A 14,268-nucleotide genomic window follows, 5' to 3' on the forward strand; every position below is an offset into this window, starting at 1 on the left:
ACCGACAGAATGATATCTGTTCGCTTCCAAGGCAAACCATTCAATATCACAGTAATCCAAGTCTATGCCCTGACCAAAAATGCTGAAGAAGCTGAAGTTGAATGGTTCAGAGACCTACAAGACCTTTTAGAACTAACACCCAAAAAAGATGTCCTTTTCATTAGAGGGGATTGGAATGCAAAAGTAGGAAGTCAAGAGATACCTGGAGTAACAGGCAAATTTGGCCTTGGAGTACAAAATGAAGCAGGTCAAAGGCTAACAGAGTTTTGCCAAGAGAACTCACTGGTCATAGCAAACACGCTCTTCCAACAACACAAGAGAAGACTCTACACATGGACATCACCAGATGGTCAAAACCAAAATCAGATTGATTATACTCTTTGCAGCCAAAGATGGAAAAGCTCTATACGGTCAGCAAAAACAAGACCAGGAACTGACTGTGGCTCAGATCATGAACTCCTTATTGCCAAATTCAGACTTAAATTGAAGAAACTAGGGAAAACCAGAAGACCTTTCAGATATGATCTAAATCAAATCCTTTATGATTATACAATGGAAGTGAGAAATAGATTCAAGGGATTAGATCTGATAGAGTGCCTGAAGAACTATGGATAGAGGTTAGTGACATTGTACAGGAGGCAATGATCAAGACCATCCCCAAGAGAAAGAAATGCAAAAAGGGAAAATGGTTGTCTGAGGAGGCCTTACAAATAGCTGAGAAAAGAAAAGACACAAAAGGCAAAGGAGAAAAGGAAAGATATACTCATTTGAATGCAGAGTTCCAAAGAATAGCAAGGAGAGATAAGAAAGCCTTCCTCAGTGATCAATGCAAAGAAACAGAGGAAGTCTATAGAACAGGAAAGACTAGAGATCTCTTCAAGAAAATTAGAGATACCAAGGGAACATTTCATGCAAAGATGGGCACAATAAAGGACAGAAATGGTATGGGCCTAATAGAAGCAGGAGATATTAAAAACAGGTAGCAAGAATACACAGAAGACTATACAAAAAAGATCTTCATGACTCAGATAACCACGATGGTGTGATCACTCACCTAGAGTCAGACATCCTGGAATGTGAAGTCAAGTGGGCCTTAGGAAGCATCACTGTGAACAAAGCTAGTGGAGGTGATGGAATTCCAGCTGAGCTGTTTCAAATCTGAAAAGATGATGCTGTGAAAGTACTACACTCAATATGCCAGCAAATTTGGAAAACTCAGCAGTGGCCACAGGTCTGCAAAAGGTCAGTTTTCATTCCAAACCCAAAGAAAGGCACCGCCAAAGAATGCTCAAACTACTGAACAATTACACTCAACTTACACACTAGCAAAGTAATGCTCAAAATTCTCCAAGCTGGGCTTCAACAGTATGTGAACTGTGAACTTCCAGATGTTCAAGCTGGTTTTAGAAAAGGCAGAAGAACCAGAGATCAAATTGCCAACATCTGTTGGATCATGGAAAAAGCAAGAGAGTTCCAGAAAAACATCTATTTCTGCTTTATTAACTATGCCAAAGCCTTTGACTATGTGGATCACAATAAACTGTGGAAAATTCTGAAAGAGATGGGAATACCAGACCACCTGACCTGCCTCTTGAGAAACCTATATGCAGGTCAGGAAGCAACAGTTAGAACTGGACATGGAACAACAGACTGGATCCAAATAGAAAAAGGAGTACGTCAAGGCTGTATATTGTCACCCTGCCTATTTAACTTTTATGCAGAATACACCATGGAAATGTCAGGCTGGATGAAGCACAGCTGGAATCAAAATTACTAGGAGAAATATCAATAACCTCAGATACAGAGATGACACCACCCTTGTGGCAGAAAGTGAAGAAGAACTAAAGAGCCTCTTGAAGAAAGTGAAAGAGGAGAGTGAAAATGTTGGCTTAAAACAGCATTCAGAAAACTAAGATTTAAATAACATGATAGTATTAATGATGAATACATCATTAAAGAGTGTAAGAACACTGAAATGTGGAATATACATGAAAATTTAGCTTTCCAAGCGACTGGAAGAAGTTATTACCTTATATTGAGGGTCCTAGACACTTTACAATGAAGGGAGACCTTTCATCTACTGAGAGATTTTCAATGATCTGGGGGTGGAAAATAGGGCAGGGGGTTTGAATTAGATGGACAGAAATGACAGAAGTAAGGATCTTGAGTAGACTGATGATGGTGAACAGCAAGGGAGGTGGCATCACTTATAAGATTCCTTTCTAGAGGGAAACCCAGAAAACAGCAAGTTTTGTATGGCAGATAGTGAGGTTTGACAACACAGAACAGCATACTGTCTGCTGTATAAAACCTCCAATTGATCAGCTGATTCTAACTTATTAGTGAGAAACTCTTGGTTCCTGGTGGTTCAGACGGTAAAGTGTCTGTCTACAATGCGGAAGACCCAGGTTCAATCCCTGAGAAGGAAATGGCAACCCACTCCAGTGTTCTTGCCTGGAAAATCCCACGGATGGAGGAAACTGGTAGGCTACAGTCCATGGGGTCGCAAAGAGTTGGACACGACTAAGCGACTTCACTTTCTTGGTTTGAAAATGCTATGAAATACTGTAAACAATGATTTTCCCTGAGACGATCCAGGTATTGGAGCAGTGACGTTTCCCCCTCCCCCCACAATAGCTAAATAATAAAAGTGTGAGAACAATAGGAGGAGAAAATATTATATCCAACTAAATCTCAGGAAACAAGTAGCAGATTCAAAATTATTCTTCCTATGTTTTGACTTTTATTCTCCAAGTAAGTACAGAAATGTATATGAAAGTCAGTGATGATTTACACTAAGCACTGAAAAACAACCTGCCAAATTTGAATCTCTTGCAATCTGTCTTGTACCAATATTCAAAAATAGATATTTCTGAAAGGACAAATACAACATTCTGGCTTAAAGTAAGTGAGAAACATTTAAATCTGAAAATCATGTTTATTTAAAAGGAGAAATATCACTGGAAAGGGGTTGAGGAACTGCATGAAGAGGGTTATCGGAAGTGACAGAAAACAACCTACAAGTACAGAGGTGATCTGCAGTAATAAGAGTCTGCTGCTGCTGCTGCTAAGTCGCTTCAGTCGTGTCTGACTCTGTGTGACCCCATAGACGGTAGCCCACCCGGCTCTCCCGTCCCTGGGATTCTCCAGGCAAGAACACTGGAGTGGGTTGCCATTTCCTTCTCCAACACATCAAAGTGAAAGTGAAGTCGTGTCCAACTCCTAGCAATCCGGTGGACTGCAGCCTACTAATTAACAGTTGACCCCACTTTTACTAATATTTAGTTTCAAGGAAATAAGTCCGTATCAGTTCAGTTCAATTCAGTCGCTCAGTCATGTCTGACTCTTTGCGACCCCATGAATCACAGCATGGCAGGCCTCCCTGTCCATCACCAACTCCCAGAGTTCACTCAAACTCATGTCCATCGAGTGGGTGATGCCATCCAGCCATCTCATCCTCGGTCGTCCCTTTCTCCTCCTTCCCCCAATCCCTCCCAGCATCAGAGTTTTTTCCAATGAGTCAACTCTTCGCAGGAGGTGGCCAAAGTACTGGAGTTTCAGCTTTAGCATCAGTCCTTCCAATGAACACCCAGGACTGATCTCCTTTAGGATGGACTGGTTGGACCTCCTTGCCATCCAAGGGACTCTCAAGAGTCTTCCCCAACACCGCAGTTCAAAAGCATCATAATTTCAAATTATTTTTATTATGAAGAAGAGAAATCATGTTATAATTAGTATATAGCTCTTGGGATAAATTATCTATAAACTCAACTCCAATACTGATGTTTATATAATTTATTATCATATTTTATACAGGGAAGACTACTGAAAGATATTCTACCTTTCACAAAACATGCTGCCATTTCTCTGACATCACTGTTCACTGATTCATGTGCAAGAATACTACTGACTGGAAATGTGGGTAAGTCACTGCTGTTATGCAGTTGGCCACAAGTATCTTAAAAACCTACATGATATAAAAATGGATATAGGATAACACTGTGACATTTACTGAAACGAAAGGAAGGATGCCCAAGCTGCCAAGCAAACAGAAGAATGAAAGGATGTCAGGGGAACCTAGTTCATTCCCAACTCTGTATTTAAAGCAAGACATATGATTTCTTCTGTCATTAAATTGGGTATAGGACTGTTGTTGTTCACTTGCTCAGTTGTGTCTGACTTTTTGCGACCCTGTGGACTGCAGCATGCCAGGCTTCCCTGTCCATCACCATCTCCCGGAGCTTGCTCAAAATCATGTCCATCGAGTCGGTGATGCCATCCAACAATCTCGTCCTCTGTCATCCCCTTCTTCTGCCTTCGATCTTTCCCAGCATCAGGGTCTTTACTAATGAGTCAAGTCTTTGCATCAGTTGGTCAAAGTATTGGAATTTCAGCTTCAGCCATCAGTCCTTCCAATGAATATTCAGGATGGATTTCCTTTAGGATTGATTGGTTTGATCTTCTTGCTGTCCAAGGAACTCTCTTAAGAGTCTTCACCAACACAACAGTTCAAAAACATCAATTCTTCAGCACTCAGCCATCTTTATGGGCCAACTCTCACATCCATACATTACTGGAAAAACCACAGTTTTGACTATATGAACATTGGATGGCAATGTAATATCTCTGCTTTTATGTCTATGTCTATGTCTTTGTCTACGTTGGTCATAGCTTTTCTTCCAAGGAGCAAGCATCTTTTAATTTCATGGTTGCAGTCACCATCTACAGCGATTTTGGAGCCCAAGAAAATAAAGTCTATCACTGTTTCCATTGTTTCCCCATATATTTGCCATGAAGTGATGGGACATGATGCCATGATCTCCTTTTTTTGAATGTTGAGTTTTAAGCCAGCTTTTTCACTCTCCTCTTTCACTTTCATCAAGAGGCTCTTTAGCTCTTCTTCACTTTCTGCCACAAGGGTGGTGTCATCTGCATATCTGAGGTTATTGATATTTCTCCCAGCAATCTTGATTCCAGCTTGTGCTTCATCCAGCCCAGCATTTCCATGATGTATTCTGCATAAAAGTTAAATAAGCAGGATGACAATATACAGCCTTGATGTACACCTTTTCCGATTTGGAACCAGTCTGTTCCATGTCTGGTTCTAACTGTTGCTTCTTGACCTGCATACAGTTTTCGCAGGTAAAGTGATAGAGTATTCCCATCTCTTGAAGAATTTTCCACAGTTTGTTGTGATCCATGCAGTCAAAGGCTTTAGCATAATCAAGCAGAAGATGTTTTTCTGGGATTCTCTTGCTTTTCCAAAAGTTGTTGGCAATTTTATCTCTGGTTCATCTTTTCAGATTTGAAATAGCTCAGCTGGAATTCCATCATCTCCACTAGCTTGCTCATACTGATTCTTCCTAAGTCCCACTTGACTTTGTATTCCAGGATGTCTGGCTCTAGGTAAGCAGTCACACCATTGTGGTTATCTGGATCATTAGATTTTTTTTTTTTTGTATAGTTCTTCTGTATATTCTTGAAATATATCTTTTGTTTCTGTTAGGTCCATACCATTTCTGTACTTTATTGTGCCCATCTTTGCATGAAATGTTCCCTTGGTGTCTCTAATTCTCTTTCCAACTCTATTGTTTTCCTCTATTTCTTTGCATTGTATACTTAGGAAGGCTTTCTTATCTCTCCTTGCTATTCATTGGAACACTGCATTCAGATGGGCATATCTTTCCTTTTCTCCTTTGTCTTATGCTTCTATTTGGACCTATTTTTCCATTGATCTCCAGTAGCATATTGGGCACCTACCAGCTGGGAAGTTCATCTTTCAATGTCACATCTTTTTTCCTTTTTACACTGTTCATGGAGTTCTCAAGGCAAGAATGCTGAAGTGGTTTGCCATTCCCTTCTCCAGTAGACCACGTTTTGTCCAAACTCTCCACCATGACCCATCCACCTTGCATAGCCCTACGTGGCATGGCTCATAGTTCCTTTGATTTAGACAAGGCTGTGATCTATGTGATCAGTTTGGTTCACTTCCTGTGATTGTGGTTTTCACTCTGTCTCCCTCTGATGAGTGAGGATTAGAGGCTTGTTGAAGCTTCATGGTAGGAGGGAATGGCTGTGGGGAAATCTGGGTCTTGTTCTGGTGGGTAAGGCCATGGTCAGTAAACCTTAAATTCAATTTTCTGCTGATGGGTGGGGCTGTGTTCCCACCTTGTAGTTTTGGCTAATGGCATAATGGTGACCTCCTGCAAAGGGACTTATGTCAGCACACCATGGCTCCATGAACTGTTTAGTTAGTGCCCCTGACCCCGCAGCAGGCCACTATTGACCCACACTCTGCCAGAGACTCCTGGACACTCACAGGCAAGACTGGCTTAGTCTCTTGTGGGGTCACTGCTCCTTTCTCCTAGGTCCTGGTGAGCATCAGGTTTTGCTGTGCCCTCCAATAGTCTGCTTTCCCAGTCCTGTAGGAGTTCTGTATAGGACTCCCACTCCCTTATTTGCGTATTGGGAATAATGTAAAGATTCTATTTATAATCTTAAAAGGGTTATGTTGCATTGACCTTTATTCTAAAGGGAGTCATGCACGAGAAGAAAGGGATTATTTGTTCTTTAAGGGGACTTTTATTGTTATAACCAATATGAAAGTGAAAGTGAAGTCGTTCAGTCGTGTCCAACTCCTTGTGACACCATAGGCAATGGCATCCCACTCCAGTACTCTTGCCTGGAAAATCCCATGGACAGAGGAGCCTGGTAGGCTGCGGTCCATGGGGTTGCTAGGAGTCGGATATGACTGAGCGACTTCACTTTCACTTTTCACTTTCATGCATTGGAGAAGGAGATGGCAACCCACTCCAGTGTTCTTGCCTTGAGAATGCCAGGGACGGGGGAGCCTGGTGGGCTGCCATCTCTGGGTTCACACAGAGTTGGACATGACTGAAGAGACTTAGCTGCAGCAGCAGACTGTAGCCTACCAGGCTCCTCTGTCCATGGGATTTTCCAGGCAATAGTACTGAAGTGGATTGCCATTTCCTTCTCCAGGGGATCTTCCCAACCCAGGGCTTGAACTCAGGTCTCCAACATTGTAGACAGACGCTTTACCATCTGAGCCACCAGGGAAGTCCATAACCAATATAGTTGGTCTTAATTCTTTCATGTCTACTTTTTTTAATGCTTCCTTCCTATTTCCTCTCTTCTTTTGAATTAAGCCTAAGCTTTCTTTTCTTCTCTCAAGCTTAGCCTACCCTTCTTTTTAGCCACAGCCAACTCTTATTATTTTCTAATGTAATCTTGAGATCTGCATCCAGATATTGCTATTATACTAATATTTAAATTTTATGTCTGCTCTTTTAAAAACTAATTTTTCATTTCAAAAGTTACCTTACAAAAGTCTCAATGTATTATTTTGTATTAACAATTGCCTGAGTCTTCTGGAGATTGTAGAAAATAATTATTTATGTTTGCATTCAATATTACCAGTAGATTTACAGCATTTATTTAAAGCTATCTTTATTTAAAGGAACTTATTTACAAAATAGAAACAGAATCACAGAGACAGAAAACAAACTTATGGTTTCCAAATGGGAAGGTGGGGGAGGAGGGATAAATTAGGGTAAATTAGGGTCTTGAGATCATCAGATACAAACTACTATATATAAAACAGACAAGCAAGGTCCTACTGTAGAGCACAGTATACAGTAATGGAGACAGTGACAGACTTTATTTTCTTGAGCTCCAAAATCACTGCGGATGCTGACTGCAGCCATGAAAGCAAAAGATGCTTGCTCCTTGGAAGAAAAGCTATGACAAACCTAGACAGTATATTCAAAAGCAAAGACATCACTTGACTGGCAAAGGTCCATATAGTCAAAGCTACAAGTAGTCGAGTATGGACGTGTGACTGAACCATAAAGAAGGCTGAGCACTGAAGAACTGATGCTTTTGAACTGTGGTGTTGGAGAAGACTCTTGAGAGAGTCCCCTGGACTGCAAGATCAAAACCCAGTTAATCCTAAAGGATATCAGTCCTGAATACGCACTGGAGGGAGTCTTGCTGTAGCTGAAGCTCCAATACTTTGGTCACCTGATGTGAAGACCCAACTCATTGGAAAAGACTCTGATGCTGGGAAAGATTGAAGGCAGAAGGAGCAGGGGATGACAGAGGATGAGATGGCTGGATGGCATTACTGATTCAATGGACGTAAGTTCGAGCAGACTCCAGGAGATTGTGAAGGACACACAGGGAAGCCTGGGGTGCTGCAGTCCATGAGGCTGCAAAGAGTGGACACAACTGAGTGACTGAACAACAACTGTATAGCACAGGGAACTATATTCAACATCTTGCAGCAAACTATAATGGAAAATAATCTGAAAAAGGATATACGTATATAACTGAATCACCTTTCTGTCCACATCACAACATTGTGAGATTTCATTTTGACACTGCCAACACATAGCTTGCCACATTACTCCACTATCTGGTTTTCACCTGCAGACCACTTGTAATGTCAATCTTCTGGCAGGCTTTAACTGGTCTGTTAGTGCCTGGGGACACAGCTGGGTCTGTGGCTCCTACACGAATTGCACCATAAGGGGCTTCTTCAGCATACTCCATCTTCCACCCCCCACAAGCAGCTGCAGTCTCCCCTGGAAACAAAAGCACTGGATCATCCTTTCCAGCATTATTTACTGAATAGTTTAGTAGCTCTTTAATGTAATCAATTCCTATGACTTTTCCACTAGACCCAACCATAGATGCAAAACATGCAGTTTAAGGGTCCCACTTGCAGCTCCTACAGCTTTAGCTCCTTCATGCAGTGGATCAAACAGAAGTTCTAGTACATATGCATGCATATGTGGAGTACTAATTGTTGCTTGGAACCCCATAGATTGTGAAGAATCCATATAAAGGTTTCATTTTGTGTAGTGAGAGCAGTCTGAGGCCAAGGTTACTTCAAATACTTTGCCTTGAGGATTCCGTTTTTGTGGAGGTTGTGGGTTAGCTCTGAGGGGCTGGCACCCCCAGATTTCCAGGCCATTGCTAAGAACACTCGGAGCAGTTGCAGAACCAGTGCAGCAATGGTGCCCTGCGGTGTCTCCAAGAGGGAGGCCGCCTCCCGCATGGCCATCACCCTGCTCGAGTCCCTGCTGTAGCTGCTGCGGCGGCACTACACCTCTCAGATACTATTTTATTTACCATTTTAAATGCTTGAATCAAAACAACTTGATCAAAACAAGTCTGAGTAGTATTAATAATTACTTAGACAAGAGAATATTTAATTTAAAGGTCCAATGTTTAAATTTCATACAGAAGGACACGTTATCCTTTGCAGTATCAGTTCCTTCTTGGAATCACCTCATGATGAAAAGGTAAGAACTTCAGTTTTAGTTTAATTAATGAATCAAGACATTTACTGAGCATTTCTCTGTGCCAAATGCCACAAAAGATAGAAATACAGGACAAGACTACCTACTCTCAAGTCATATGTGATACTACTGAAACTTAAGCTGTATGACAAATAACAGTGGTCTACTGGAGAAAATAGGGGATGAATGAGTGAGTGAGCAAACAAGCCACTGGTCATTCTGCATCTACTTCATGTTTTGACTTACTTGTTAGAGTCTGCCCAGAGCTTAAGAGCATCATACATCAAGAGAGCCAATCGAAAACTTTGACAAAAAAAAAGAAAAAGAGCATCATACATCAGGCAGTCCTCCACAGTCATTGCCTTTATCTTATACAACTTCATAGAAGGAAGTTTCATAACCTTTCCTAGAAGCCCCACCTGGTACCCAGACATAATTATTTTCAAGAAACTCTTCCCCTATAGTCTAAAATCATCCTTATGATTAAATATGTTATTCTATTTTTAGTGTTAATGCAATGTAAATGTCACCATCCTTACTTGATAACCATTTAAATATGTACTTCCTGGGACTTCCCTGGCAGTCCAGTGGTTAAGATTCCATGCTCCCATTGCAAGGGGAGCGAGTTCAATCCCTGATTGGGGAACTAAGATACCAGATGCCTCGCAGCATGGCTAAAAAAAAAATGCACTTCTTGTGTGTGTGTGTGGATATGCCAATATATCTACATATATTATAAAAATTCAAAACTAATCAAAGACTACAGCAAGGAAGCACTATTGTATCATAGGCTTATTTCCCTGTAAGTTAATACTTCAAATCCAAAAGCCAAATAGTAGCTTAAACAGAAATGTTGTTTTTGGATTACAGGTATTAATATTAATGCATAGATACATAGATTAGGATGGGATTCCTTGCAGAGTGTTTTAGAATGCTTATTGTTTTGAACATTATCTCATTTGATCTACAGAGTTTTTGTTTCCAAGAACCCTTTATAGCTTTTATAAAGTTCAGATACTTAGCTTCAGTATGACTATCTTCAGTTTGCAGAAGGGAAATCAGAAAGCAGCTTGCCTGGGATCACATCATAGTTAATGATGAAGACAGAGCCAGAATCGGGGTTCCTGTCCTCTAATCCAATTCTCTTTCCACATGTAACACTTACTACCAGCAAATGGAAAGCACTAAGTTTCAACTTACTGTATCAATTATATGGCATGCTGTGAGAGGAACAAAAACAATCATATGTTTGAATCATGTATGAGAAGAAGGTTATTTAATTGTTCTCTTACTTGTGATAATTATCAATATTCTCATTAATTTTAGCAGATGAAAAATACAATTCAAAACCTTCATTTCACAAGTGGACTTCCTACAAACTGGCAACTGAGACCTTTCAAAATTCAGAGAAAATATTTAAAACAAAGTAATGTGTTGATACTGAATTAGAATAATAGTGGGATTGATTTTTAAAAGCATTTTCACCAATTGAAACGAAGAGGATCTGTTTTAATAACATGTCTAAATTCTTCCCTATCCAACCTGATTTCAACCTTCTCTTTATTTGAACAGTGTGATTTTCCAGTTTGTATCTGGCTGCCTATTTATAAATGCATAATGGATTCTGGTCATAAAACTCCTCATTATTACATACACTAATATGTACCATGCATTAAACAAGATTCAGTTATGGATTACAACTACAGTGAAAATTTAATGTCAGTCTATAAATCAGAGGTTAATCTGGTTCTCTTGAGACAATACTGTTTAAAAGATGATCCATGGAATACCAATAGTCTAAGAGATACAGTAGGCAAAACCTATCTACACAAAGACAAATAGTACATCATGTATTCACATGCTTACAGAAAAAAGTTTCATTCCATGTTTTTTCTAACTACTGGTTGTAATACACTAGGGGGAGTCAAAAAATCAATTTAATAAGTGGCAAGCAGTACTTTTGTGAAAATAGAAGAGAATGGAGTGGAATGAAATATTGGGTTGGCCAAAAGGTGTGTTTGGGTTTTTCCATATGATAATATGGAATAGAACAACAGACAGCATCAATTGTGCATTATACACAATATAGATTAAGTATCCTTTGTGAAGGATACTGAAACTTGTTTCAAATGCATGTGCAGGTACTGCTTGCGTTTACTGGGTCATGAAGTAAAATGTATTTCTTACTATAGATATGGTCCATATTAATGAAATCCTTGCCTTAAGAGAATTCCATCCCATGGCAGAGAAAGAACCTTTGGGCAACCAATGTCCTTGCAAAGCTTTGAGAAAATAAGTAGAAGGGTGTAGACTTTACCTTGGTTCTTTAAGAATAAGGAACTGAATCAGAAGGTCAAGAAATATTGGAAGAATTATGCCTAACTTACTATGTTAAAGTCTAAATGAATTTGGATCTCATAGAACTCTGAGCTGCCAGAATTCTATCTCCCACATAGATGACCAGCAAGAAGTAAGGACTTAGTCTGGATTCATCAGTGACAGAGAGGGAACATGTTTTATGGGGATATAACTACAGAATAAGTCTCCCAATTGACAACTCTAGTCTATATGGTTTAAAAAGTTCTTCTGGAGCCAATTTAGAGGCTCTAAACTTGAGGATAAGTCACATCCTGAAATGTCAAGATGTCTTTGTGAGAGAATGAGCTGGGTCCAATCCTTTTGTTAATTCTTTGTGGTATGTAAGTAACATATATATCCTGCAATCATCACCAACAGCCCCCCTCCAAAACAAACAAAAAATTAGCCAGGAATCTCTGGATAAAACTTGGAAATAGGAAAAGTCTTCTTGCCAATCTCCCCTTTGGTCGTCTTCTTTTAACTCTGCTTTCTCCTGCTCCTGATTATATTATATGTAATATTACTATATTATATTATATAGTCCCCCCACAACCCTTCTAAGGATTTTCTTTCATCTAGTCTTCTACTAGTTTTCAACTAAATGAATTGCTAATCCTCAGTTAAATGATAAAGGTGTAAGATATTTCCTGTCCCAGAGATATGCATAGATTAACAAATACCTAAAAATAGAATTTTTGGTACCTCAACAAGCAATAGAAGAGATAACTGGGGTGGGGATTTCACTGTCTTGCACAGATGTCTACACCATTCATTCATTAGCTTAGCTCTTTAATGATTAATGTTTTTGTTCAAGTTTGTATTTGGATCAGTATGTACTTTTTAAAAGAGATATGCTTTATTGTCGCTATCTAGAAATTCAAGCAACTTCTTGCCTGGCGTGCTCATTCGTTAGAAATTATTCAAATAATCTATGTAGAAGAGAAACAAGTGGTACTTACTGCCTCCATCGATGGCTCAGTAAGGTATGGACCTTCATATTGTGAATTCAGGTTGTATGAGGTAAAGGATTTTAAGCTAAACTTTGAGCATATACCATAAGTGGAATCTTGATTAGCTGATTAAAACAAATAAAAGGTGGCACCAAAGGACTCTGAGAAGGTAGTCACTAATTTTTAATTTTCCACACTCAAGAAAATGAGATGCCATGCTCATCAACACTAAAAGGTGTACTTTCAATACAATTGTTCTTGTAGACTTATTTCAAATCATTAAGCAATATGGGTAGCTCAGAGAGACAGACCCAAGCCCAGGAAAGACTACAGGACACACAGGATGAGAAGTCATTACAAAATATAGGAAAAAACAACTAATACTGAGAAAAGTGAAAGTGAAGTAATTGTTTCAATGAAAATGTAATTGACATTAAAAGTCTACTTGTCTTTGTGGTTCTTTTCTTCCTCGGTTGCTCCTCTTACTTCAGAGGAGTGAGCACAGTGCCACATTTGGAGCAAGCAGAGATGATTCACTAGGACTGTAATCAATTATATTCTCTAGAAAGTCTCCCCTTAGGATCAGCTTTTTTAAAAACTGAAGTTTTAAATAATATTACATTAGTTTCAGATATACAATAGAATGATTCAATATATGTATATATTGTAAAAGGATCACCTTAATAAGTCAACACTTGTCACCATACATAGTAATAATTTTTTTTTCCTTCTAATGAGGACTTTAGAGGTCTACTACTTCAGAATTAATAACTATAGTGGCCATGCTCTACCAAGCCTACTTGTTTTTAATTGCTTAGTGATGCTAAGCATACATACAAAAAATGCTAAAAATACATACACACCTATATATATACACACACAGAAAGAGAAAGGAAATTTCATGACCATTCTTGAGACAAATTGCTACATATAATTCAAACCATATTTCAAAAAGATACATGCAAGGCAATGTTCATTGCAGCACTATTCACAATAGCCAGGACATGGAAGCAATCTACATGTCAACTGACAAATAAAGAAGATGTAGTACATATTTACAATAGACTATTACTCAGCCATTAGAGGGAATGAAATAATGCCTTTTGCAGCAGTATGGATGGATCTAAAGATTACCATACTAAGTAAAGTTGCACATAGAAAGACAAATACCATATGATATCACTTAAATGCAGAATCTTAAAAAAAAATGATACAAATGAGCTTATTCACAAAACAGAAACAGACTCACAGACTTAGAGAATGAATTTTTGGTTACCAGGGAGATGGGATAAATTGGGAATTTGCCATTGACATGTACATACTGCTCTGTTCGAAATAGATAACCAACAAGGACGTAGTATATTGCACAAGGAACTAGGCCCAATACTGGGGAAAGAATTTGGAAAAAAATATATACATGTATATGTATAACTGAATCACTCTGTTTTACACCTGAAACCAACACAACTTTTTAAATCAACTATACTTCAATATAAAATGAAAGTTTAAAAAATTACATTAAAAATCACGATAATAAATTGGCCTCTTAAGGGCATAAAAGTAGGTAAGATCAAGGGAGCTAAAGAGGTTTCAAAGTGTTTTCAAGAGTTTAAACATAATGAAGATGACAAGGAAGA

At 39.0% G+C, this 14,268-nt stretch overlaps 1 protein-coding gene and 1 pseudogene across 1 annotated transcript in view; one reads left to right on the forward strand and one right to left on the reverse strand.

Annotated features, from left to right (window-relative positions):
- WDR64 (WD repeat domain 64) overlaps window positions 1-14,268 on the forward strand; it is a 123,156-nt gene that overhangs the window by 91,444 nt on the left and 17,444 nt on the right. The window contains exons 22-24 of the mRNA XM_040263575.1: window positions 3,817-3,922; window positions 9,268-9,326; window positions 12,555-12,664. Coding sequence (XP_040119509.1) covers window positions 3,817-3,922; window positions 9,268-9,326; window positions 12,555-12,664 — 275 coding nt within the window. The remainder of the gene's footprint in view (window positions 1-3,816; window positions 3,923-9,267; window positions 9,327-12,554; window positions 12,665-14,268) is intronic.
- LOC120880408 lies at window positions 8,354-9,085 on the reverse strand (annotated as a pseudogene).

This window comes from Oryx dammah, unplaced genomic scaffold (assembly GCF_014754425.2).
Source record: "Oryx dammah isolate SB20612 unplaced genomic scaffold, SCBI_Odam_1.1 HiC_scaffold_21, whole genome shotgun sequence".
Taxonomy (NCBI): Eukaryota; Metazoa; Chordata; class Mammalia; order Artiodactyla; family Bovidae; genus Oryx; species Oryx dammah.